This window comes from Epinephelus lanceolatus, chromosome 14 (genome assembly GCF_041903045.1).
Source record: "Epinephelus lanceolatus isolate andai-2023 chromosome 14, ASM4190304v1, whole genome shotgun sequence".
Classification (NCBI taxonomy): domain Eukaryota; kingdom Metazoa; phylum Chordata; class Actinopteri; order Perciformes; family Serranidae; genus Epinephelus; species Epinephelus lanceolatus.
Window position 1 is genome coordinate 15,351,353 of NC_135747.1, and position 27,960 is coordinate 15,379,312.

General features: G+C 38.2%; 1 protein-coding gene across 2 annotated transcripts; it reads right to left on the reverse strand.

Annotated features, from left to right (window-relative positions):
* Positions 1-1,559: 1,559 nt before the first annotated feature.
* spopla (speckle type BTB/POZ protein like a) lies at positions 1,560-17,987 on the reverse strand. 2 transcript variants are annotated; one of them, XM_033618358.2, is made up of 12 exons: positions 17,822-17,987; positions 16,476-16,558; positions 11,471-11,588; positions 10,506-10,627; positions 9,896-10,047; positions 9,622-9,749; positions 6,617-6,794; positions 5,989-6,044; positions 5,618-5,740; positions 3,732-3,874; positions 3,576-3,629; positions 1,560-3,078 (listed from the first exon to the last, which is right to left on the reverse strand). In XM_033618358.2, the coding sequence occupies exons 3-12, from the start codon at positions 11,546-11,548 to the stop codon at positions 2,934-2,936; spliced, it is 1,179 nt and encodes a 392-aa protein (XP_033474249.1). In that variant the 5' UTR covers positions 11,549-11,588; positions 16,476-16,558; positions 17,822-17,987; the 3' UTR covers positions 1,560-2,933. The 2 variants fall into 2 exon arrangements, with proteins under 2 accessions (XP_033474249.1, XP_033474248.1); XM_033618357.2 differs by lacking the exon at positions 17,822-17,987 and adding an exon at positions 17,023-17,041.
* Positions 17,988-27,960: the final 9,973 nt, after the last annotated feature.

The following is a 27,960-nucleotide window of genomic DNA, read 5'->3' on the forward strand; positions in this document are numbered from 1 at the left end:
CTATGCTGGAGTAGAATTCACAGAATGAATACTTATTTTACTAATAAATCCATGCCAAAATAATCTGGGTTGCTGTTAATGCAATAACAAGGATCCTGAACAATGCAAAGTAAATGTGGTCTTCAATACCCTGAATTAAATATTAGGCCGATAGATTAACATTTACTCAATTACAGTGCGTTTCTACAGGGAATAGCAGATATTTGTGGCTTTTGAAAAAACATTAGGGGCTAGCCCCAGAAGCCAACCCCTACCCCCCGCCCCCACTCCCACTCTGCCCCTGGTATTCACACCAATAACACTAAGTCAAGAGGCAGTGCAGCAGGGTGACAACTGACCTAATCGTCAGAGGTGAACATCAGGTTTTGCTGCTGTTTTGCAACTCTCTGGATTGACAGTCCACAACTGTAAAAGGAAATTAATTGGAAAGGCAAAAGTGCTTATATTCTCCTCCTCCTGCTGACAGGCCACAGAGTAACACAGCAACAAAACATGTTGCATTTCAAGATGTTAATGAACTCTTTCTGCAAAAGCCCACAGTTCATAAATGCTTCCTCCAGCAACAGATTACATGCACATGAACTACACAGCTGGATTTGACAATTTCCTGACCCTTAACCGCACTCATCAAAATAGATTTTGGGTAGCAAAGGAAACAACATATTTAAGTGGGTGAGACTAAGGAAAGCACTGAAATTTTAAAGGAAGCGTCTTTGCGAGTATCACAAAATACCTCCTGGGAAGCACTGAGCACCACAGATTAATGACAGTGTTTCTTTAGTCTGCCACATCTTTGTGATGGGGTCTGTTGCGCATGTCAGAACACTCTACTGCAGCCTTACTTTGTTATTTAGACTCCAATAACAAAGTGAAACAAGGGTATTTTCATATAATAATTGACCAGTTTCACCAAGCCTATATTTAAATTGAAGCATCTAAAGTTCTGGCCCAGTGTCAATGTCCACTGCCTGTTTAACAATCTCATTTCCTACGATCCAAATGACAGAACACATTTTCAATTGTGACGACGCCACTGCAGGCATCTTCTCTTTCAAGCGTAACAGTTAGTGGAGGAAAGCGAAAGAGGAAGATAAAAGGTTGGAGAGGCGTCCTAAAGCATAGATGGTATCAGGTCTTTTTCTAGGATCTGTGCTGAGAGGGGCGGACGAGGATCAGCAAGCTGCTGATGAAGACGTCTCTGTTCCAGCAGGAAAGAGCGGCTTGTGTTCACTTTAATTAGAGCTTGTGCCGAGCGCTCGCACATAAAGCGAGGGAAAAAAAATGTCTTTCATGTGCTGTAAAAGGTTCAACATTAAACATGCTACTACGCTAATCCAGTTTAAGCACATTTCCTTTTGATTATCACGGTGTTGTTTGGTAATCTTGTGTTTAAAAGAAAACCAGTGGAGAGACAGAAAAAAGGAATCACCTCAGCCTGACACACACATCCATTAACATGATCATTAAAAAGAAACGATATGGATAACGATCACCCTTCCTTAAACTTACATCTCTCATCACGCCGATTTAAACAACAAAAAATAACCTGGGTGTCTTCAGACTGCTGGAAAATGGTTTAATGGGTTAATGCAGGCATTCTTGCAGACAACAACTTCATCTTTTTTGCTTCCAAACAAGTTTCAACATCTCAACATGACTGAATGATGAGTAATATCATGTAAAAACGATGCTACTCTTAATTTACAAAATCCTCTGAAGTGTCGGTCACACCACACTACATACGAGACGGACTGAATAAACATGACAACCCCCCCATTCAAACACAGAATAACATTGCCAGTAGAAGTGATGCTCAGCATCCTACAAATATCCAAGCATGTTAGAGGAAATTTCTTTGCACATACTCAATTCATTTAATTCTGCACAAAGATGTCAGATAATTGCAGAAAATAAATGGTTAAAAACAAAATTGGTACTTGGACACTTTCTTTGACAATAACATGACCATGCATTAGTCTCTCCACTTTTAGTTAACCACAATATATTGAGAATATATAATATTTGCAAGTTGGCAATACTAAAGGACAGAAATTTTCAAAATTTAATCTATAACAGTTCACAGACGTATGATCTGGAATATGTCATTCAAATGGGAGACTGAGTAAATACTTCCAATGTCTTACTATATTAGGGCCAAAGTATAGACACGTTTCTGTCTTACATGTATTATAAGGATTGACACTGTGTTCTCATAATGGCAGATTACAATTTTTCCCCACAAATATGCAATAGAACAGACTTTCTTGTACACTGGTCTTCTGAAGATGGTTCAACTGTCATTTACATAGAAATGGTGCCATCAATATGGGGCATACACATCTTTTAAAAAGTGTAAAGAACTGACCTTGCACTGAAAGTGTTCATGCTTTTTAATGTCTAGTCACAAAACGGGCTAAACATTACAAATATATAATATTTCCCATTTAGTTAAACCTTTGTTACGTTCCTATAGAACTCCATATCAAAATGACTATTCATGGGAACTAGTGCAACCTGGAGGAGGCCTGGTCTTTGTGACAAGGCAGGCACAGAGTAAAATAGACAAAGTACTCTGGAGCAGCTCCAGAGCAATGGCAGATATATTAAGGCCATTTTTTAAAATTACAGGAAAAAAAAAACAAAACAAAAAAAAACAGTAGCGGACAGCTTGACTTGCTACCCGGGCTGAACGGAATTCAGTTGGGGCAGCAAAGCAAGCACGTAACACCAATTTTACCAATTTTTTCACCCAATCCACTGTTGTCAGTCGTCCACGTGCCAGCCTCCCCAAAATCCCTGGCCAGAAAGCTCCACTCTTCTTTATTCAAGTGTGTTCAGTTTTGGTGGAAATAAAGAGTGGTACCCTCGCTAGTCCTTCCTTTGTAAACCCATGCTTCACACCTCCAGTAAAGTCCTGGGGCACAGTCAGGCAGTCAGGACTGTTTTAGACGCTTCCTGGGAAGACCAAAGGGTGGGCACTGTGCTGAAGCCAGGGCACGGAAGGCCTCGGCTACCAAGTGAGGATGGGATTGGATCATTGACTTCCAGCCTGCAGTCTCCATTATGTCTGTAGCATGACTGTAAGCACAGGCAAAATGAAGTTAACACTCAGACATGAGAGTGTGCACATTAAAAATCAATAAACATAAATGAGATCGTAATGACAAAGCAAATAAGGGGCACTTGATTTGTGGGTTGCGTGGTAAACTTGAAAAGGGCCATTAGTGCTTTCTGTGCATAGGTTGAAATAATTTAGGAGTGATACGTCTTCACATTAAATACAATAAAACAACATTTCAAGGTGTCCTCTGACAATGCACTACATCATCTGAAAGAAAAACTTCCCACTGCGACCACCTCCCTTCTTTTTAAAATTCTACAAATATTCCATTTCCAGGGTTTATCCAGGTATGAGTCTATTAATAACTTGGATACAAAGATACGAAGCTTCAACCTGAAAAGGCAAATAGCACTGTCTGCCTGGGCTAAAACAATGAATTCTAATGCATCTGGTTGGGGGAAGAGATAAGAGTGTGTTATTAATCTTGTGTCACATATATCAGCTAATTACATACTTGCTATTCCAGTTCTTTCCATCTTTACAGCCCAGCTGTCTCAGGACACTGCACCTATGGCAAGGAGATAAAAAGGTAAGCATTCAGGGCTGGTAAACAGAAATGGCAGCAGGAATTTATCACTGGAGTTTTTTTTTTTTTTTCCACGATACTTGCCTGTTGATAAAATCTATGGCTTGTGCTTTGAGCTGCTCGGCACTGTGCAAGTCTGCTAGGATGAGGGTGTCGGCCACATTCTCCACTGAAAGGCTGTTGCACAAGGCCTCTTCACACATGACCTTTAAACGCTCCAGAGCGTACTGGGGTGGGGGGAGAGAGGGGGACACAAAAAGTACTGGTTACACCCTGGATGCAAAGTGGATCACCGTGGTTTGAGGTTTTGTCTCAGCTACTCTGAATACACATAAAAGCTACAGCTGCAATCAGTTACTAAAAATTTTAAGGATTACTTAAGGATTACTACTCTATTGGGATATGTGGAAAAAATGACCATGACCCAAAATGTACAACCAGCAGGTTCCTGCAAGATGTACTGCAATTAGGGGGAAAAAAAAAAAACCCTGACAAAACAGGAATTAGCCAATTACTTCAGCAATGATTGGGATGATTTTTTTTGGGAGGGGGAAGTAAGAATTTTGCTTAACTTTTAAAAAAAATGTCAGTGTCTAGAAAGGATTTAGGAGAGATCACAGGATGCTTCTTTTTACCATCCTCCAAGAAGTATTGCTTTACACATAAAGCTGCACTGATCTGAAATGCAACCTCACATGAGCTGCAGAATAGGGTAACAATATGTGTACATCCATTGGCAACATAACACATAAAAGAAAATCCAAACTACAGACTGAACAGCAATATAAGTTTTACTCTTGGAATTCTCCATTTTGCCCATATGTAAGGGCCCTGTTCATCCCTATGAAAGTTGCTCAGTGGTGCATGAAGTCAAAATGGTTCAACTGCCACATGTAAAATTACCTGGATGATCTGCACTGCTTCCACACTGTGTGAACCACAGAGCAGGAGAACTAGAGACCTCCCCCAGCCAAGTTGGCTAATTCCAGTTTAGTGCTCAGTTAACTTGAATGGGGATAAAACGATTCAATCATGTGCCTCTTCTAGACTTTTCAGTTGCCATCAGACCAAATAGTTAAAATCCCGATAGCAAAGTTATTTTGCGGGTTGCAACACTCGAAGAATTAATTACACTAATTCACAGACGTCTCTTTTGCAGTACAAGTCTACGGGAAAAAGTCTTTTTGGGCTACTGGACCATCATGTGATGGTGTAATTACACTGTTTGGCCACTAGAGGTGTGAAGATCAATCTATCTCTATCGATATACCAATTTAATGATCAACAATCCAGTATTGCGCCTTAATTTTGAAATTCTGTGTCACAGTCAAACAGTGCCAGGCAGATACTGGCAAGCAGCCAAGCAAGACAGTAAGGATAACGCTATTTACTCATGAATAATTCAGCAATGTGGAAATATTTTGGATTTCGGAGAAAACGGGTCAACAGACAAAACACGTCATATGTTAAAACACTCAGGGAAGACAATGTAATTGCCTGACCCGGCATTTCACTCTGCCAACTTCTTGCCGCAACGCTGCAAGTGAGAAGAAGTATTTAATTTGTTAAGCTCTGAGTAAAGGAAAACTCTGCTCGCCACTAGGCTAATCTATGCAGCGTAAAACTGACCTGATGTTATCACTAATTTGACACCATACCATGTGGTGACACACAAATCTTAAACTACCAAAAATAGAATAAATGTTAAAGGATTTTTTAAATAAAAACTCAAATTATTATCTTAATTATTTTGGTAGATCCGTCCAAGTCTTAAACAGTGTTTAGAAAGAGCTAGTTACTACTTAGAAAAATAGAGTTCTATCCCAAGATAATTTCGGGGCCAAGAGCTCAAATAATCACAAGATTTATCAGGTAACATCAGGAAGCTTTTCTTCTACCATCAAAAAGTAGTGGAAGGTGGATTTTTTTCAAAACATACTGGCAGAGGATTCAATTACTTGGATACTTACTTTATCTGCAGCTGCCAGCAAATTGTCTGCCATCTTCTCCAAGTTCGGGGCTTTTCCTGTATAGATGAAGCCCATCATTTCCTTAAAGACGTCTGGGTCTACGTCACTGATGTCAACACGGTTCTGTGGGGGAAGACAGGAGGTTTTTGTACCACTTATTTAAATTTGGCAACTAAGAAAAATTACATAAAAGAAGACTTGTTACCACTGAGTCAGAATGAATGTAAATTTCAAACATGACAAAGCATTTTAAGCAATACTTAGTGTACATATACAAAATGCAGCACTGTCTTATAGTTGTAATAAATACAATTTTGAGGAAAGAGTAATATGACTCATAACAAGAAGCACCTGTACCCAGTTATTCTTACCTTTTTACTCTCCTCCATTTCATGTTCAAACATAGCATTAAAGACCGGTGACCTCGCTGTCAAAGAAATAAGTTGAACACATTAATATGATGACATGTATATATATATTATACATTTTATTAAGCATGTTTGCACACCAAATTTATAGTTTGTATTCATCAACATCATCTTTTGATCTTTGATTAAACAGCATAGGAAACAGTTGTCTTACAAAAAAACAACCCAATCGATAAAGCACTAAGCATCAGTATCAAAGTATGACAGTCTTAAAGTCTTGCTAAATCCGTATTGCTGCCACTCTGTCAGCATTTCCCCCTGACCACTGCAGCTGCTGCCATGTCTAATGGAGACAGGCTGGAGAGGAGAGCCAGCCTCTAAATCTCCTGCATCCTACAGTCATCTGGGTCAAGCAGGGCCAAGCAGGGGTAGTGGGGATTAGCACCCACTGCAGAACTAGGCCGCTACAAATCAAGCCAAAAATACAGAACCTCTGTAGCCTTTCGAGGTGCTTATAGCTCTCCATGAGAGGCCATTAAGAAGAGGCATAGACATGTCTTGCCAGGGCCATTTTGGGGGCTCCTCTCCTGGTTGTTGCTTGCTAAAATGCTGGGGCCGGGGATGGTCTTACCTGCAAGGATGGATTTGTGGGCTTTGAACTCCTGCCCTCCCACATAGAGGCTGCAGTCTGTGAAGCGTGAACACTCCCACAGGTTCCCTAGGTCATCAGACAGCTGACACTCTGGTACCTTCAGCATGTTCATGTTAGACTGGCCCGAAATGTTAACAGAGTCCTGAACAACGCTTACCTGTACATGAAAAACATCACATAGAGAAGAACCATGCTGAAGCAGTCTCATCAAGGCTAAACTTTATAACAAATCCAACAGCAAATATGTTTTACTGCATTGGAGAACAGTCTAATTTGTTTTTAATTTGCTTCTTTTTAAAGCATATTTTCAAGACTGATGAACCTGCAGAGGGAGGGACTCTTGCTTGCAAAACACAACCACTTGAAACGAAAATTAATTAACTCCGCTGAAACACCTAATTGATGAGGAAAGGCATTTTGTCTTTAATTTGAATGCAATTTGTTTATCAAAGTGGCAATTTCCCTGAAATTGTTGAATCTCTGTAACTGCTGTCTGGCACACTGTCTGGTCCTGGCAGTATTTGGCCAAATGCATTTACATCAAAATCCACTGACACTTCATTTAACTTGTCCCTTGAAAGAACATTTTACGAGACATTCATTCTTCTTGACACACTGAATTCAATTATTTCGAAAACAAGCACCATTGTAAATGATTTAAGATGGAGGAAGCATTTCACTTCCTAAGAGCTTAATGTCATTGGAAGCAAATGCCAACAGTATGTTTGTAGTTAAATGGCATGGCAGCTTAGACTCAGGTGTAAACGGGTCATAACAAGAATTAAAAGACTCTAGCCTTGATTCACTTAAGGTTACACTAAGATTGTAAATGCTTCAATCTGACCGTGATTTGCTTTTGACACTTTGATCGAAGAATCAATGCTGAAACAGCTCAGTAAACACAACAGCAGCTCAGTAATGTCATACCAATATGCAATGATGAGGATAAAAGAGGCTACAGAAACCTATCAAAATACGCCAATTTACATTAGCCCCTTTTCCACCAACATTTCCAGGAACTTTTATTGCCAGCAATTTGTTTACCTGGGTAAAAAAAAAATCCTGGTAATCTGTGTGGTTTGCATTTCCAACTCACCTCAAGTTCCGGAAAATGTATTCAAATTAGCGTGATGACGTAGGTGATTCTGCGTGTGCCCTGTATTTGGCTCCGCCAGCTTGGCTGGTTATATGCTGGTGTAGAGGGTTGGGGCTGTTTGTCTCAGCCAGTTTAAAGTTTAAAAGTATTTTAAGTTGGGGTGTCGGTGGCTTAGTGGTAGAGCAGGCGCCCCATGTACAAGGCTGTTGCCACAGCGGCCCGGATTCGACTCCAGCATGTGGCCCTTTGCTGCATGTCACTCCCTCTCTCTCTCCCCCTTTCACACTTATCTGTCCTATCAATTAAAGGCCAATATGCCCAAAATAATATCTTTAAAAAAAAAAAGAAGAAAAAAAAAAGTATTTTAAGATAAGTGTCAAACTAGGTTAGTCTACATACAGACAGCTGACATTAGAGCTTATTAGTAACAATTCGCTATCAGCCGAACTAGCGTGCTGTCCTTGTGTAAGACATAACGTTAGTGACAGTGGATGAGAGACTGTTGATGGAGCATATTGAATATCACTGTCTACATGTTTACATGTTCATGCTTGCTGAACACATGTATTGATAAAGTATTGGCTTCTTACTCGCTAAGGTTTAATGTCACTTACAGTAACGAGTGTAGCTGACATCAACTCGAGTCATTTTTGAGTTATCTTCACTGTGTTTCCACCGCGGCTGTTCAGCTGTTCACCGGTTACTGTGTCGCGTCGGTGTGTGTGTGGATGTGTGTGTGTGTGTGGAATGGATCAGCGCGACACAAAAGAACTGATACCGTCAGTACTCATCAATACTACAGTCTCTGACAATATAGCCCCGGGGGTTAATTCAGTACCAGGTTTCGGCACCCATCCTAAATCAAAACAGAAACAAAGCTTGTAGAAATGAAATAAAGTTTGCAGACACAGTGACACAGAAGTGCGGAACGCTGCATGTGTGTTCCACCGATCAGCGTTCTTCAGCAAACAGCCCCACCCCTCAAGAATTCCGGGTAATCTGAAAAGTCCTACCCCCCTACTAGGTACTTTTTTCAGGGTAAGTTTGGAGATGAGGGAAAGTTTTTTACCTGGGTAATTTGGGTGGAAACGCGGAGGTTTTTCAAAATACTGGGTAAATGAGAAAAGTTCCTGCGGTGGAAAGGGGGCTAATGAAAAGAATAACCCTAATGAGGTTTTAATAATTCCCAATTAATGACAATGGCATCCAAAATTTCTATACAATTACTCATTAAGTAAACCTGTATCATTGAGAGTACAGCTAGTTTTCTAATAATTTACCTCAAACCTTGAGATGATTTCTAGTTCATATACATACATCCAACTAGAGCTGTAACTAACAAGTATCATTTAATGTTGATTAATCTGTCGGTTATTTTCTCAATGAATCAATTAGTTATCGGTCTATAAAATGTCAGAAAATGGTGAAAATGTTCATCAGTGTTTCCAAAGCACCGAGATGATGTTGTTGAATGTTTTGTTTTGTCCACAACCCCAATTATTCAGTTTACTTATACAGAGTATAAGTTGTTGCAGCTCTATATCTACTGGATAGTATGATTTATTCCTTAGATCAAAAAATGAGACTAAGAATTGAGAGAATGCTGTGTGGCAGATGAGGAGAACAGATGAGAAGGAGAATGTGTGCCCGTCCAACCTGTAACCCTCAAATGAGTCACCAGGTCAAATCTCCCATTCACCCGTCCAAAGAAAAAAAAAAAGACAACTTTTTTTTGTATAGTTGCATGGACCATTTTACACTATTATCTCAACTACAAGCGAGGAAAGTGTGACTCTGCCTTGTCATTTCCAATTTTTGCAAAATTACAGCATCCATCAACAAAAAGACATTAATTTGAAGAATAAAAGGAAAGCAACAAAATAATTACCTCACAGAACAGGGTTAGCTTGTCATCTGGCAAGAGTCCATTGGCTTCATCGAGGAGGAAATCTCTCCTTATAAATTTTTTGAAGCCCCAGTCTTTGCCTTGGACAAATCTATATGCTCTTTGGCTTTCTGTAACAAGAACAAAATCATGACGAGTCTTAATATTGCCTTTGTTTTGTTTAAAAGTCAAAGAAATGAATAAAGCAGAGGTATAAAAAGAACACCAAATATACAGTATAATTAGATGTGTTGATGCTCTGATTGCCTGTACCCACCCATCGCTTTTGTCTCCTCTCTTTTAGCGTTCAACAAGGAAAACTTGAACTTTGCTCTGACTTCACTTTTTGGACAACTAACAAGAAGTAAATACAATGACAGATAATCTTTGCTTTCATCATCAAGTCCCTTTGGATTGACTCGCAGACACCTGGCAAGAAAACAGATAAGATTGCACATCAGTTACATGACAAACTAGAAGGAAGACAGTCTTAACTGCTTTTATCACATTTGTCAAAACAGAAGACTCTGACGAGCCTTGAGGGGTGATTCTCTTTTGCTGTGAGAGACTGTATAATTATCACTTGTGTGAAGAGTTCCCACAGTAAAATAAAACATGCAGTGATATTCATGTTTGTGTTTAGGGAATACGACAACATAACACTGGATGAGATAGAATTAGACAGATAGATAAATAAATGCAATAAGTTAATGATATTTGTAAGCATGGAAGTGATTTTTCAAAACTCTTGCTTACTAGTAAGTTTAGTACTAGTTTACTTTAACTGTAAACTTTACAGTTATTCATAAACTATTCACAATTTTCACATCCTACAAAAACCCTGAAAATAAATGGATTACACTGAGAGGTTTAGCTTGAGTACTAACCATTTCATCTTGTCATTAGGGCCAGAAGAGAAGGTTGAGCTCTTCAACACCTCCCCCATTTCTTCTCTGCAAAAACTAAAGTTGTTTATGGTCCACATGTACGAAAACTTCACAACTTTGACCTTGGGACCAAAAGAAACATGCAGAACCATCAGAACAACACATCATTCAAATCCCAACTCAAAACCCACCTGTTCAAACTGGCATATTCACTCTAACTGGACACTGTGCACTACACTTGTTTTTATGTTGTCTGCTTTAAAGATGTCTTACGGATCTTTTATCTTATATGCTCTGTAAGGTGACCTTGGGTGACTTGAAAGGCGCCTCCAAATAAAATGTATTATTATTATTATTATTATTATCATTATTATTAATAATAATAATAACAAAGCTTTTTGGATTTTTTTAAAATCCAGTACAAAAATACTTAAAGAATTGTATGGCCTGACATGACAGTTTGACCCCAAATCAAATCATTGTGAAGTAAAATGTTAAGACTGACGGTCTTTTTTAGGGGCTGTGCAGATTACAGTAACTTATGTCATTCCAATACAGTATAAGAGTATATGAGACAGCAGGCATTTTGACATGTCACAGTAGGAAAATCACAAGCGTAAATAATACAATGAATGATGGCTGAACTCTATTTAGCTGCTTTAGCTTCAGGGTCCTGGTACTGTGCATGCTGGGGCTGGATGGAACAGAGCCATTTTTCTGTTAATAAAAACACCTAGAGCTGGGTATCAATACTCAGTACCTTTGAGATATTGCCCTATTACCACCTGAGCTTTTCTTACTATAAAAAATCTAATTGTCTGCTGCAAAGAAGGCCTTGTAACATAAAGAGAGGAAAATAAAAAGCTGGGAATGAAATGATATGAAATGAAGCTATCTAAAACAGGATCAGTTCTATAACTTTTTATGTAAAGAAGATGATTCAGTGAGTTTAGTTATGTCCATACCTGTGTGTAACACCAGCTCTCTGCCACAGGTCCACTTGACATCTCCCCAGGAGGAGGAGGGGTGGGAACCCGTGACATCACTGGCTTCGGGGTACCACTCACTTTCGTCCTTAAAGCACTAATCATTCCAAGAAAACAATAGGAAAAATTATTTTTGCACCAATTAACAGCATTAATTATGCATATGAAACAAATACCCCTATTTAAACGGTCAGAATAAGCTTTTAAAAAATGATCAAGGTAGTTAAATCCTTCACATTTTTGAATCTTCCTATATTATATTTGCTACAAAATGTGATGCAAAAATAGTCAGTATTCTCACGGTGTCCTGAATTCTTATAATTCAATAACACCTGACATCAAATTGGTAGATTGGAAATAAGTTTAAGTATGTTATAGGAAGTTAATTTGTTCTACTGCAGGTTTTAGTATGTGCAGTGATTATTTTTGCAACCGTATTCATGGTATCCACCTTATTTTTCACGGAAACACGGAGACAAAACAGAACGCAGCCAGCTTCCGGTTTTTTGTGCGACACTTCCAGTCCAGCACTCTTACCACTGTGTAAATGGGAATCGCCTTGTTGTTTACCTTGCTGAGTTTAGCTATATATATGTATATATCACATTTTCACATCACTATATCACCATTTAGACTAATCTGATGTTTGTAAAGTCTATAAACACAATGACTGAACAAACATTAGTATTTTCTCTGTGTGTAATTAATAACATGGTTATCGTAGATTAGCTGGGCTAACCGCTAGCTGTTAGCCGTGTCTGTAATAACTCACTAAACTCACAAAGTGGCCCGTGAAAAAAATATTTTCTCCAGCGGATGTCTTAGTTACAACACGATTGAGCTAACTGGAGTAGTTTCATGTCATATCCGACAACGGGAGGCTTTTAACAGATGATGATCCTGATGCTAGCTTTGCTGCTGCTGTTAACGTTAGCTGTCCCTGTCAGCTGCAGCCACTGATGCTTTCTAGACATCGTGATTTCCCCAAACTGAATAAATACCACACATAGCAACACAAAACTGCTTTGCTAGCTCAATCATGTTGTAACGGCTGGATGGTTGATGCGTACATGCTGATTCAGGTGCTATCAGAGCTGATCCGCACATCACTATGGATTAATGATCAACTCGGTCAATTAAAACAACCCGTCCTGTGTTAGGAGTGTATGTCGCTGACAGAAAGAAAGAAAGAAAAGAGGAAAAAAGATAGAAAAGCAGCGTACATCTCACATATTTATTTCTCACAGTTGCGCACACATGTGGCTGGCATGCAGAAGCACCGTCTGTGTGTCTGTGTGTCGAGGGTGCGAGCCGCAGCTTCAGCTGCTCAGGTAGAGAGGCTGTGTAGCCCGGTGTGTTTTTTCGCTGATTCAGTTTTGCAGGTTCTCTGCTGGTACACTGGAGACGGGGATCAAGCAGTTTGTCTCACTCGGGATAGATTGTGCTTTTTTGGTTCATAGTTTATGATTGACGCGCGATTTATTCGCGTTTAGAGGGAACAAATTTCCGTTATAACGGAAACGTGGGCACAGTTATCTATACAAAATACACAGACTAACTAACTAACTAACTAACTAAGTAACTAACATAAACAACTGAAAACTAAAAAAAAAATAGCTTGCACCGTTAGCTCCGGTAAGGGAAAACATGAGGGAAAGCGGCTGACTGGAAGTCACGCACAAAAAAACGGAAGTTGATCACTATTTACTTCCTTGTTTGAAAATAAGGTGGATATATTAAACTGTATGTTCTGTGTGATTATGTAAAAACCAGTGCCCACTTAGATGTGGAGAGGACTAATGACACAGCTTCCATCATTTCATAGTGCCTGGCCATGTGGCCATATAAATGCCCATCCTCACATCTTAAGCAAAGTTATTCTTAACCAACCAAGACAATTCATCAAATGACAGCGTTGACATATTGCATACAAGGGTGTGTTTGGGTAGTTATGGTTGTTAAAAAAGCAAACAAGAAACCAACATCCAGTAGATGAAAACAACTTTCATACCCTTGAAGGCGAGAAGATGTAAATTTAAGGATAGGTCTGTCTTGAAACAACAGTCAAGTGCCCAAATAAACATTTATACAGGTCTTGCTTGCTATAATCACTTCTCTAGTTTGTACTGGCTATTAAAAGATCCCCACCTAACGTACTTTCACGTTAAATGATCAAGGACAAAATGAACAGTCCTGTGCAAAAATACATACTAAAGTTTATCTGAAGCTAATATCAGGCTTAGCATTTTGAGTTTAACAAATCAAGTGGGCTTCGTTTATAGTTATAGCCTTTTTAGTTTGAAATTCCCTCTTTGTGCACAATGTGCACTTGATGAGCTGCAGTGGAAAAGCCCCTTTTACACTGTCTGGTCAAGGCGGGAGTATTGCGCCATTATGCTGCCTTGCCATTCTGTATAAAAAGGTATGATCACGGAATGGAGGGACAGAGCTTTCTCGTCTCTGACCCGAGGACGGAGGTATTAACAGCGCTGAAGCAACATCCGGATAAAGGTGGCAGCTGGCAGAACAGGATCATGGGTGGCAAGGCTGTGATGTTTTGATGACATCTTATGCGTGTGACCCACAACGGGAGATTAAAAAAGTAGCCGATAGCAGCTAGCAGCTAACTGACGACACATGTTATATGTCATACTAGAGGCCAACGCTGTTGTGTTACACATCATGCCCATCTTGCCACTTTTGGTGCAATGCCCACATCCTATTTAAAATCACACACTGGAGCAGCACAGTGCCGTAGTCGCTTGGTTCTGTGTAAAAATGCAAAGACAGCATGAAAAGGAACTTCACAGTGGCCCTAAAGCGTGATCTCTGTGTAAAAAGGGCTATAGGAACAAACACAGGGAATTTTGTACTGAGGTTACTTTAAATTTGGAGCATACACACTTGATTTGTCTCTCTCAGAACGCTCCTCATATCAGCTGATATAAACTGTGGAATATATTTTCACATAGAACCAAAATTGAAGATTTGGTCTCCATAACATGCACTGAAAACACACTTGGAAGGGGTCTCTTCACAGCCAGTATGAAAACAAAGAACAATTATAGCAAGTAGCCTAAAACCTTAACACTAGAATGCGCACTTGACTATTGTTTTTTAGATAAACTTTAAGATAATGAAATATTCCTTAACTTCTAAAAACTTTAATACCTCACACTAAGGGAGTTGAAGACAAATCATGCAAAACAACTGGCTATTCTGTTCAACTTAAAACTTTTGAATTGCCATCAAAAATGAACAACACTAGACAGAGTGAAACCCTTTCTGAAATTGATGCTAGCTCAATGAAAAGATACAGACCAACCACACACGGGTCCCACCACGAGTGGGGAAAAACCCAAAGTCCTATCTATGTGTAATTTAAAATACTGTTTACGATAAATTATTTTCCTTTTAACAATCCCATTTGTAATCATAAGATATTCTTTACATACACAAAGAATGATAATATACATGTAACCTTCCATACCCAACATGCACATAAAACTGTCAAACAAGTGACTTTAAAATAAGTAACAGAACACTGTGATGGTGGCAAACAAGACAGAAAATATGCCACAAATCTGGACTACTGTCAATCACAGTGGTGCCGCTAAATGTATACTTGAGTTTATAGTGTGATATTCAAGGGATGATCCTATACTTTGTATTTAGTTTACACTTGTGTAATCATATGCAAAGATATTCTAATAACTTGAGTATAGTCTATCTGATTAATTTTGTTAATGAGCACAGGCAGAGGGTCACACATGGACTGCTATCTACACAGTTTAACTAGAAACACATAGTGGAAAATCAACTTCTCATGTCACACTTTTGACTAACTGGTGAGGTGAATTCGACAGTTACTAAACAGTGCTGTTCAGTAACCCCCTAAGAGCCGAGCAGTCAGCTACGGGCTTGGCTATGGCTAGTAAGCTTGTGCAGATAATGGTGATTAAAGCAAATGCAACATGTTGTTTTAGTCATATAACCACCATTTTTCATGTGGAAACCTGTCAATTTTAGCTAACTTCAGCATCACAACTGTTAAGCCAGCAACATACCATACCTAATAAAAAACTGTTATATTCACACAGGTACATGTTTGCTATAGCAGAATCACATTTGCAAGACTTTCATGTTCCCTTCTCACTTCACACTGAGGGGACACATCCCCTCATGGAGTGTCAGCACATTTCATTTTATCTTTCGCACAAAGTGAAGTTCATATCAAAGCCTCTAAACCCCTGTCATCCCTCTGATCAAGCCATCTGAGAGTAAGGTATTTCTAATTATTCTTAAAAAGGTATAAACTTGGTCCAGAATTTTGAACATTTTTGGGCAACTGGCAGAGAATGATAGAGACAGTTGTATCTTTACTTTTCACATATATTTTAAAAAGACTTGACATGTCATGGCTTGATTCAAGGATCACAAATAAATTGTCCATGGCAAAATGACAGGAAGGCCAAGAGGAGATGGCACCTTACTGCTCTTCCACCATATCTCTTCCCCAGAGTTCACTTTCTTTCTGTGTAAGTGTGGCACCATATGACTAGCAATATACATTACAGGACCCTGGCTTCTAAGAGCAAAACCGAAATCACATGTAATATGACTGTTTGTTCCGTGTGTGTATCCACAGGGCCACTTTCCAGCTTTTACATTTGTTTACATTGAAATTCTATCTGTAATTATTTACGATTCTGTTTGAGGTAATATATATTTGAATTATGACACTGTGCACCTATGACAAAGCAAGCATGGTATACATATGGAGATTTTGTGTCTTTGCTTGTAAATCACATGGGATGGAGGAACCTGAAGCTACTGAGTATAGCAAGTACACATTTGCTTGCAATGACCAGGTTAACAACTTGTTTTGCAGTACACTGCAGCAACTGAACCACCTCTAGCTAAAATGAAAAACATGGCAACTGAATCATGCAACATCTGTAAAAAACTGAAACCTTCTCATCACCTCTTGAATGGTTGAAATGTACAAAGATGCAGTGCTTCTAAGTTATCACAGGATCCTTCATGGCCCCATCTTCATGTTCCACTCTAGGAAGAAAAAAAACACATTCATAAGACATAGAAAATAGACCTGATGGAGCCATCTAAAAGTAATTAAAGTTAGCCACAGACGTTACAGAAGCATCTGGCAATAAAGCCATAGTTCTCACAATAAACCAGAACTGTCACATCTATCAAGTGACAGAAATTATCCAAGTGACAATAAAGTGACACAGCTAGAAAATGAGAGCTTTCAAACCAGTCAAGAACGCCACGTTATTAAAAACTGAGGGCATCAGGTAACGTTAATATAGCAAATTAATAGTCGACATTGGTTGTGTAGGCCTTAAGCATGTTGAATGTTAACTGGCTTTTTGTAATGCTTTATCTTAGCTATAGCCTAGCATGTAACCGACTGTTCGGCCTAAAAACCAGTCTGTCAAATTAGCTAATTCAAAATGAACCTGGAACTCTGTTTGGCTAACACATTAGCTGGAGTCGTGCAACCCCACCTTATACACAACAGAAACGATGCTATCCGAAGGGGCATCTAGTTAGTTTCCATTAGTTGAAAGTTGAGTGATCACATCTTTAAATAGCGTCACGTCTTACTTTAGCCTAGCTATATGCTATTCAAGATGTGAGCGGATGTGAGTAACGTTACCCTTACTATAAAACATCGAAATCACTAGAAAGCAACAGCTCCATATTAGCGTAACATCAGCTGAAGTGTCAACACTAATTTCCAAACCATCATCAATGTTGCCTCACGATTTAACTTCACCAGACAAGCCCTGTCTTACAATTTTAGCTATGTTACCTTACACAAGATTAATAATCTTAAAGAACAATTACATTCCGCGAATCTGTCAATTCATATGCAATACGTATTTAGCTAGCCCAAGCTAACATAAATGTTCTCACTAGCAAGATTAATGATAACTTCACTTTAGCCCCAGACCGCAAATGAAGCTAACACTGGTCAGCTATGTTAGCACAAAACATTTAATAAAAATATCTGTCCACACATTGCTGGGCTTACTTACAATAGTTACGTTACTCATTGTTGCAACACAAACTAGCTAAGGATACCTCAAGTAAATTTGTAATATGCTGTTTAGACCCCGCATTAGCCGGTGTAAAACAAAGGCCCTTCACTGATCCCTATGACAGGATGCTAACAAACCAAGCTAACACGCTTTGGTACAAAATACTGGTGGGAAAACAACGGCGGCTAACTAGCAGCTAGCCAAAGCTAATCTCTGCACTGACTGCTCACAAAAAGTTTAAAAAGACATGGTGACGGCGTACCTTTCAATTTCATACTTCCATATATATCGAATGACGCATATAGCTTTGTGTCACAGTCGCTCCTTTCACCCTCCGTCACTTTAAACTCTTTTTCACTCAGTCTCTTCACAAGGTTTCTTTGTCTAATTTATATCTGTGCTAGCTTACATCTGTCTAGCTGGCTGGTAGCTTAACGGCTAGAAAATACACCTACGCCGCATGCGCGAAATTTGGATAACATCCTGCTTCATCTCATTTAATGTACTGAGCCACACAGCAGCAACTACAACAATGAAATAAAATAAAATGAAATAAAATAAAAAAATAAATAAATGAAATGAAATTAAATTAAATTAAATTAAATATAAACAAAACAAAATGAAATGAAAATAAAAATAAAATTGATTATGATCATGATTATTATTATTATTATTATTATTATTATTATTATTATGAGTAGTAGTAGTGTTTGTAGTAGTAAAACAATTTTTATTGTATTTCAAAACATGTTGTCTGGAAGCTACACAGGTTATGCTGATAATATGGGCAAGATGCTCAGTAAAATTACATAAACATGGTATGATGTATTGCTACTTCAAGACACCAACATATATAGAAGTTTATGCTGGTTCGAGCTGGACCTTAAAATACTCCTGTTCAGTAACAGTGGAATGTAACTACATACATTTATCCCAGTACTGTACTTGAGTGGAGTTTGAGGTATATATACTGCTTCTACTTCACTATGTTTCAGAGCCAAACATTGTACTTGTACTTCACTACATTTACTGGATAGCTTTAGTTATTTTGCAGATTCATATTATTATATAAAATAAGATTAAATCAACTAATAAAATATAATATGAGGTTAATAGCCAGATTGAGTGTTTCTATTTTGATATTGAAGTACAATTTACTGGTTACATCTACATTTTGTAACAAAAAAAAGCAACTTTTATCTATGCTTTGTATAATGTCAAGTCACTTGTTTGTTCACTCTGCAGTTTAAATAAATTATAACAAAAATGTTAAGTTTAAAAAATGTTTTTGATATTTATGCTGGTTTTAAGCCTCAACATTAGGAAGTTGTGTCTTTCAGGCAGGTCCTCACCTCTTTAAATAAATGTTTTAGCATCAAGTATAAGATTAAGAATTTGGATTATGGTCACTAATATTTTGGAAAGGGTTGATACAGACATGACTTAGGTTAGAGTTTGAATGGATGTAGTCATTAACATGTCACATGAAGGTCCTCATATCGTGAAGTAACAGTGAAAAAAGTAGGCCTATATGCATGGAAGAGGGTGAGGGCTCATCGTCTGCCTATTATCTGTGTATAATACTCCATCTTCGTAGGCCAGAGACACAGATATAAATAAAAAAGGAGTCTTGATATTATGTAGCTTATATGATAGATGAAACCCCCAACTGCAGCTCATTCTCAGCCTGCCTTCACACTGTCTCTTCTGTCTGCTTCTGATGTTTCTCGTCTAGCAAACACAAAGCAGCTTGGGGTAAGCCATTCTCTGAAACAATAGTCTATAATGGCTCCCTGTAGGCCTGTGATAACTAATTCCCTTTCAGATGGATGGACACTGTTCTGCAGAATGAGCGATAAATGGCTCCTCTGCACCAATCAGTCCACATTCATGGACAAAGTATGCTACAATCTGTGAATTTGTGCACTATTCAGTAACGACAAACACCAAAACACCTATGGAAGCCAGTTTGGGTTTGGTCAAATATAAACACAGCAGCAAAATGTCACATTTTGATACTGAAGCCCACATCAAATGTCTTTGATATCATAGTGAAGATCCTCTGACCCATCTTGAAGTAGAAGGGATGGATGATAAGATCACAGTTGAAGAGATACAGGGATGCTTATCAGAATATAAATCAGTTTAATTTAAAGGCAGGGAAACAGAATGTGCTGAATGTATCCACAAACAACATCGTCCAACAATTCAAGAAATAGAAGGCTCAGGATTAATCATTTAATTGCATTTATCTGCTATTCTTTTAAAAGCGATGACATTGAATTAGTGGGTGTGGAGCACAGCTTGAACACCTACATACTATGCTGTTTTTTTTTTCCCACGTGTAGTTTGATTGTCACATTTCTATTCTTGGTGCATGTTTGGCTTCAGAATGAATAGCACTGAATACCTGTCTTGTGTCTTTGTCCCATTTGATATGTTCATCAAGTATGAATAGCCCTCTGCATGGATATCTCCATAAACAATGGCTGTGACAGCCCCATACCTCCAACCTACAATACTGTTCTAATTAGACGGATCTCAAAATACAACTGATATTATTCCTGACAAGTTTTCAATGCCTTCGGTGATGAAGAGTGATACAGACAGAACTTATGAGCGGCAAGAATAAGGCTGCAGTGACGAGACGAGCCCCAGTGACCTTATCAGAACACGGTCATACAGATGTCGAGAGAAAAATTGAGTCTGGCATTAGTCACACACTTTTTTTCCCAGTGTCTTAGAAATAAAGTCATAATACTGAACAAAGGAGAGGGTGGAAGAGCTAAAAATTTCAGTTTCATCTATTTTGATTAAATCTAAGCAATAAGATATATGGTAATGATGAGTAGATGTAGTCTGAATAAAAGTTCTGTATTCACTAAACTTTCCTATAGAAATCACACAAAAAGAATAATATATTGTGACGTTCCTTGCCTTATCTACATCTACATTCATACGTTTGCAAGACTGCTTTCAGAAACCTTTATCGAGATCTGTCTGTAGATGAATGTATTGTTATAACTAACACCTTACACAATGCACAACATGAATGCATTGCATTCTGGTCTATTGAGTCTAGTGTCATTAGCGAAATGTATCCCTCGGTCTTGTCTGTGATCATTTTCTCTGTATAAGGGTGGTTCTTCAACTATCCTGATTTTTGTCTCCCTGTCAGAAATAAGAACAACAAAAACACATCCCTTTTTTTTGTCACATTTGATTGACACCTAAAGGAACATATACAAAAATTAAATGATAGATCATTCATTTTTTTTTTTTTATATATAAAATGTGGCATTTTATGTGTGTGTTTTTGCTGTATTTCCATTGTCCCTAAGCTAGATTGTGGATATTAAATCCTGCTTAATTTTGAATTAACCTAAACATTTTTCTAATATTAAATTCAAATACAAATGACACATAAATACCAAGCAGCAACCTCTGTGGCTGAAAAATGAAGCTAACATGGAAGTTCCACAAACTGCATTTCTTTGAATAGCCATTTTAGGCGGCCCAACTTTACAGCAGAAATGAACATGTTTACAGGCTGGTACAAAAAATAGTTTTGGTCTCTATAGCTGATTTCCCCCTTCATGCCAGCTATATGGGAGAGTGGGGTGAGATGTGCCAGTTTTTACTTAAGGTGACTTTAATGAGAGGGCATGGCAGTAATGCCTCCAACTAAAATATGTACATATATTTCAGGATGTGGGGCATCCCTGGGAGCAACAACTTTGGATCTTAAATAAACGGTTTAAAAAATATGGCTTGTGGTCTTGTGGCACAATTTGCCCCCGATGCGGGGTGAGTTGTGCCTTGGGAGAAAATATGTTGGGGTAAACTGTGCCATTGATTATTGAAATAAAACAGAACATTTTCATCTCATATACTGTAATGCTATATCAAAGCAAGACAAATTCAATACCAAATTACTTATTAAAGCTTTTTTTTTAATAACAGTGTGATACACACACTCTACTGGCCAGGAGTTGTGTGTGTGTGTGTGTGTGTGTGTGAGATATCATTTTAGTGATAAAATAATACAATGTACAATTACAATAAAATAATATGTTAATAATAAGCATCAGTGGGGGTGAGCTGTGCCACTGGCACAATGTAACCCAGGCCTTTTGGCACAAATCACCCCATCCCCACCATTTTAGCAAACTTGTATCATCCAGCAGTTTACATCATGCTAACAGTATAGTCTCATGTTGTAGCTTACTAAAGCACTAACTCATGTATGAAATGTTTTCAAACTTATCTATAATTGTTCAGACACAACAACCAATAAACCATGATCATAAAAAATTCACTTTGAAAGGCAAAAAACAGTTTTTTTTAACTTCAATCTGCTTACCTTTTGTGCCATGTGCCTCTTTTCTCCACAGGCTGAGTAAAATGAATGCCTCTTCAAAAATATGAGGTCACATGACCAATTTCTTCTATGGTTTTCTAGAAACAAGGGGTTGCACAACTCTATGGGGGGGTGATTATTTTTATTTATTCTTTTCTAATCACTCACTCGTTTACATTGTATTAAAGCTACTCTTATCTTTCTTGCATTTCACACAGCACTTAGAAAAAAATTTGAACATCCACAACTCCCGCCTCCCTCCAAAGTCCCCCCCCCCCATTACATCCTCATTACGTCTATGATAGACGTAGGCGTTGGCAAGGTAATGTTAGATACATGGAAGAGGAGAGCAAGTGTAACGTTACAACTGAGACAGTCAAACACAACCCCGGTGTTTTAAAACTCAACCGCACTCAGTGATGACTGATGAGTTTTAGAATAAGGTTACAGTGTTAACGTTAGATAGTAGCGTTAACGTTACTAGTAAGTGGAAACGCACGAGGAGGATAACGTTAATGTTTCAGAGGCTACACTACAGTAGGCTAACGTTAGCCATTAGCAACTGGATGCTGTCTTGTCATATGTAACATTATAGCCTATGTTACATTAGAGGCAAACTAAATATACCTGTCCAGCAGAAACTCTGTGACCATCTTGTCCCTTTTTAGCTCAGGATGAAGCTGCATCGGTCTTCCCATTGCTTGAAAGCAGAGCCGATGATGACCAGAGTTTTGGCTCTTGCATCATCAAGTTCTCACTGTTGGCTTTTTCTACAATATTCTTTCTTTTGCCAACTGATTTCCCCGTTGGAGCGGCTGGAGGTGGAAGTGGTGGTCCGCATTTGTTGCCATTGTTACTAGTTTATATCCATAAGCATCCCTGTTACTCAGGGAAATAAGACAGGATGCTCAGCCAATCATTGCATTCGGTCTGAATGCAATGATTGGTCGGAGTTTTCTTAGAACCATAACCACAAAGAAAAGTGTAAAATTTCCAGAAGGTAAGTGTCGCTTTAAGGCTTAAAGTTACACATGATTAAGGGCGGGCCACTTTGCCAATGGTGTCCTCGGCTTCTCAGTTAGGTCCAGCCCTGACTCCTCCACAGCTCCACCCTCTTGCCCAGATATAGTCACTTCTGGCTGTTACACCCGCAAACCTAATAACAGCCCACAAACATAATAAACCACAAACCACAAACCACAAAATTGTGTTCAGACAGTCTTGGTCCATGTTACTATCAAAAAGTACCAGTCTTAAATCTTGAAAAATGTTTTCATTACTTCAAAGAATAAACGACATATTCAAGTTTTTGGCTTTTGATATGCAGACATATTTTAATTAAATGGTTCAAACATAGGCTACATAAGCCACCAACATAGGCTCGTAGCCCTAGCCCTTAAAATCATATGAGCATTTTCAGCAGATAAATGTGAAAACAGCCTTCGAGTGTCAAGCTCTGCGCATACGTCATTCTGCACAGTGAGGCTCAAACATTCATCTGTAGGAACAAAAAGAAAACACATTTTTGAGTGGAGGAAGATTAAGTTATTGTAAACCATGGTTTTTAAAACCTTACAACCTGCACCTGACCCCCTGTGAGAGCCAACCCATCCCGCAGCGCTGCTGTCCGAGGTGCTGAACACGTACTGTAGGCCAGTTGCTGCAGAGAAATCTGTATTAACAAGAGGCAGAAGAAAATAAAATAAATCCAATTTAACGACATATTTGCTGCCACAGAGTAATTCTGTGAACTGACAAGGAATGACCAGTGTGTGTGTGTGTGTGTGTGTGTGTGTGTGTTTCTGTAAGTTATTTCTAACTTACTCAGAACGCTGCTCTGTCACTTTCTGACCCACCCTACCCGACCTGCGGGTTGCTTGTCAACACACGCATCACTATTGGCAGGTGTATAAGTAAACAAACAAACAACAACAACCACAAAGATCATTATTCAGTCTCATATTACATTTGTGGGAAGTTATTACAGTTTAGATTTTCTGCAAATGTAATAGTTATTACATTTGCGGAAAATTGTGTGTTACGTTTGTAGTAGGCAGCTGCTATTACGTTTGTGGGAAATTTATTACATTTGCGGGATTATTACATTAAAAGCTGCAGATTTGTATTACGTTTGTGGTTTATTACGTTTGTGGGCTGTTATTATGTTTGCGGGTGTAACACTGGCTCTAAAAACCCAAGATGGCTACCGCCGAAGTGCCAAACTTGAGGCTTCAAAACAGGAATCCACAAACCAGTGGGTGATGTCACGGTAGCTACATCCATTATTTTTGCAGTTTACGATAAATACCCATTTTAATTAAATGTATCATGCGTTTGTATTGTCTATTTAGTGTGTGTGTCTTTAATGCTAATGCTAAAACAGATATCAGCAAGCTAACATATCATGTGCTTTTTTGAAAATTTGACAGAATGCCATTGCCACAACTTTTATTTCCATCACTTTGTTTATTGTGATGGAAATAAAACATATCTTAATGGAAAGGACAATGCCAGTGTTATGTTACTGAAAATATTATAGCAATACATTTCGCTGATTGTGTCAGAATTTCTAAAAGTGTCCATAATGGTTACATTTAAGCACAAAATTGGGATTTTAAAGAAGCCCACATGTTTGATGCCGATAGTGTGACATCAGAAGCTGACATTCAGTGGTAATATTTGAGCTAAGTGGAAATCATATTATTGTCTATATATGTTTTATATCTGGACATAAGAATATACACCACCAAACATAATACGCTCTGAAACACAGCATGCACTGCACATAGCTTTGATATGTGTTAGCAGTGAATTTTTTATTTGATTATATCCCTGAAACGATGATGAATCTAATCCCAACATCATGAAATGCACATAATTCTGTAGGCTGTCATTAACATTGTATCACCTTGAGTCCCCTTGCCAAACTAATCTGGTGTACAGAGGATGTATGGAATATTTCATGAAAAATATGCAAAGTGGAAAATGAGTCTTTCCTTTCACTGAGAAGATCCTTTTTTAATCTCTGTGACATCCAGTGTGTCCTTTACCTCATTTCAGTGTGCATCAGAGTTTTGTGTTGACACTTTTTTTTTTGAAATATGCACACCTCTCATCTATTGCCTGTATTAATGACACTAAAATGTACGTGGCATATTAATCTTTTCATTTGGTTTCATAAACAGCTAGAAGTTGCTGTAAGGTTTAGCATGTTAATATGAGAGATGCCAGTCCTGTCATGATTTTAGCTACATCTCTAGTGCTCAAGACTCATTGCTGCGGTGTTTTTGCACCGTGAATCCCAGATCAGTGTTTGACTGAATTTATTTTGCCTGTTCTGCTATGGTGTTTATTACTGTTCCTCCCAACTATACCCAGTTTTCCTTCTAGGTATCACTTACCTCAAAGGGGAAAGAAAAATGGAAATACATCACGTTGCCTCAGGGAAGCCCAGTCTCGACTATCATCTCCATGAAACTGAGGTGATCTTTTTTAATGCACAACAAAGTACAGCAGCAGTGGCCACTGAAGTCAAGCAGCACTTCTGTGTCTTGCAGTACTGTCAATTTCACACATGGGCTGCCAGTCAAGAGCAGAAGTGCTCATAATCCACGGACAGATTTCTGAATAACTTCACACATAATCAGCTTGATCCAGTGTAATCCATTTTCCCCCACCAGCCATGGGTATGGCTCTTTTAATCACAGTAACAAACTTTGTTGGATGTGTAGTGCAATGTCACACTGATGGTGAGACATCAAAGGTTTACCTTTTTGAATCACATTGACATTTCAGCCCTTTAGTCACAAAATGTTAAGTTTCTAAATAAATTCCCCACAGAAGGTCACTTCTATTCACTAAACATAAGACACGAGTTCATTTTTGTTGCATGTCACAGATGAAAGTCTGTGTTTGAATTTTATTCAGATCATTTCAGAACTGAAATCCACAATACCACTCTCAGTGCCCATATTTGAAATGTGCAGCTCCATTGAGCCTGGGCACTGGACCGGGACGCCTATACTTAGATGTAATCACTGAAAAAGCTTTGAAAACCCTTTTTTCCCTCTTATGACCTAAACCCTCCCTCTAATGAAAAGAGATTTTGCCTCCTTCAGTGAGTTGGTTAGATTTTGCTAACTGAGCTGTTCAGCAGACAGTGAAGGTAGTAGGATTCCTGTGCGGCTATGTATTATGCTTTGTGAAATAAAGTGAATGGCCCAAACAAATCGTTTATAGCACATAAAATGACAATGTAAAGTTACCATCTCGCTGAAGCTGTGAGTGACACTAAACCTGTTTTACAATGTGACAATTCAAAACTAAATTTACAAAATTTGTGACGTGCCAAATATCTCTGGGTTATAACACCAGAGTTGGCAGAGATTGAACTGTGAGGGGGGTGCAGGAGGAGTAATGAGACTCCAAACAAGATTAAATTATACTTTTTTCCTTTCCATTCTCTTCTTCTTAATTAAGTGCTTTCCATGTTTTCCTTCCCAACAATCTTTGAGTCTTTTCAGGATTTTGACAGGGCTGATTATGTGGCATGAAGCAGATGCTCTGTTGCCAATTAAGATGTCCATTGACAATTATTGCTATTCTTCATAGCTCATTTCCCAGGGAGCAGTGAGAGAAATTGCACACTGGCTTCATGTTATTAATAGTACCGCTTGGTATGGAAATGAGACACTAATTTAACTAAAATGCTCAGTTTTTATTCTGGTTTGATTATCAAATGAACTATGACATTCTTGAAAACTTGTATTACAGTTATTAGTTTTACGATGAACCACATTCTTCGATATTTCACTTGATCTAATGTGATAATTTGTCCATGATTCTTTGTCCATGATGCATTTGACAAGCTGATGTTGCATTGTTTGCTTGTTTGTGTGTCACTGTAGCTCCAGCAGCAAAATACCATTACATCTGGTTGGTCATATGATAAGCTGACTGAATTATTGCAAATTAACAGCTCAGTTTTACCACAGTTTATCTCCAAAACGCTGAAAAAAGCTGTTTGACTATTGAAGTAACTTTTGTGCAAGGTTTAGGGTGAAATTTGTGCACTTTTCAATAGGGTTTTCTCATACCAGATGAGATGTGTAAAATCTATACAGCAATATTTAGACTGAATATTAAATGTATATTAAAAAGTCACATCCAAAAATTAAAATTTGAATTCAAAATTTTTCAAACTCAGTGAAGACTATAAATTCTATAAATATACTTGATACGAGCTCTTATAAAAACAAAAAAATCAGACACATTTTCTAAATTCAGCATTTAAAGCAAGCCAATTCCATATTATGCATTTGCTTCTACACTATTAGGACAATGACAAATGTATTGCTGTATTGGCTCTGTGCTCCAGCATACAGGTTTTGAATAAAACAGACAGTAAAGTGCCAAATTACAGCCTCAATTTGAGGCTATTTACAGCCTCATTAAATAAATATTGTAGTAACTGTATCTGTCCTCTAATTATAACTGACTGAAATTTAAGGACAAATGAAATGCATCTTAAATCAAGACATCTTGCTGCAAATCATCTGCTGTTAATGAGTACACAAACTAGACAGCGGACAGTTAGAAATGCAGCAGTCTTCACCTCTTGCTTGTTTTTGAAGCTTTTACCTTCAGTGTGTTCTTCAGCACACAACCTGTAGTTTGGTTGAGGCAGGTGAGACACTAGGCCAGTAAAGAACATTTCACTTTTGGGCCATAAAAACCTATTGGTTGCCTTGTCTGTATAGTATCACTGTACGGTATGTGTTTGTTTGTAATGCTTGTAGTCCAATACTGTTCCATTCATTATAAATGTGGCCACAGAGATGTTATTTTTATGTAAATATTCTTCATGTCCCATGGATAGTGGGTTGGAATCTTTAACAGCACTGTTTTGATCATCTGAAAGAATTTCAGGGTAAGTAAACATTATTATTACTTTTTGCATGTGTGCCATCCAAGAGCTATCCATTATGTATGTGCCTATTTCAAATATTTTAGATGTTACAATTAGATTTTGCATTTACATT

Bases quoted from the DNA above. Each gene is read 5' to 3' on its own strand.
- spopla (XM_033618358.2), bottom strand. From the start codon at position 11,548: ATGTCACGGGTTCCCACCCCTCCTCCTCCTGGGGAGATGTCAAGTGGA. The intron at 10,628-11,470 runs GTATGGACATAA...TTTGGTCCCAAG, and splicing joins AGAGCTGGTGTTACACACAG to GTCAAAGTTGTGAAGTTTTC. The intron at 6,045-6,616 runs GTAAGACCATCC...TTTCTTTGACAG, and splicing joins CCACAAATCCATCCTTGCAG to CGAGGTCACCGGTCTTTAAT.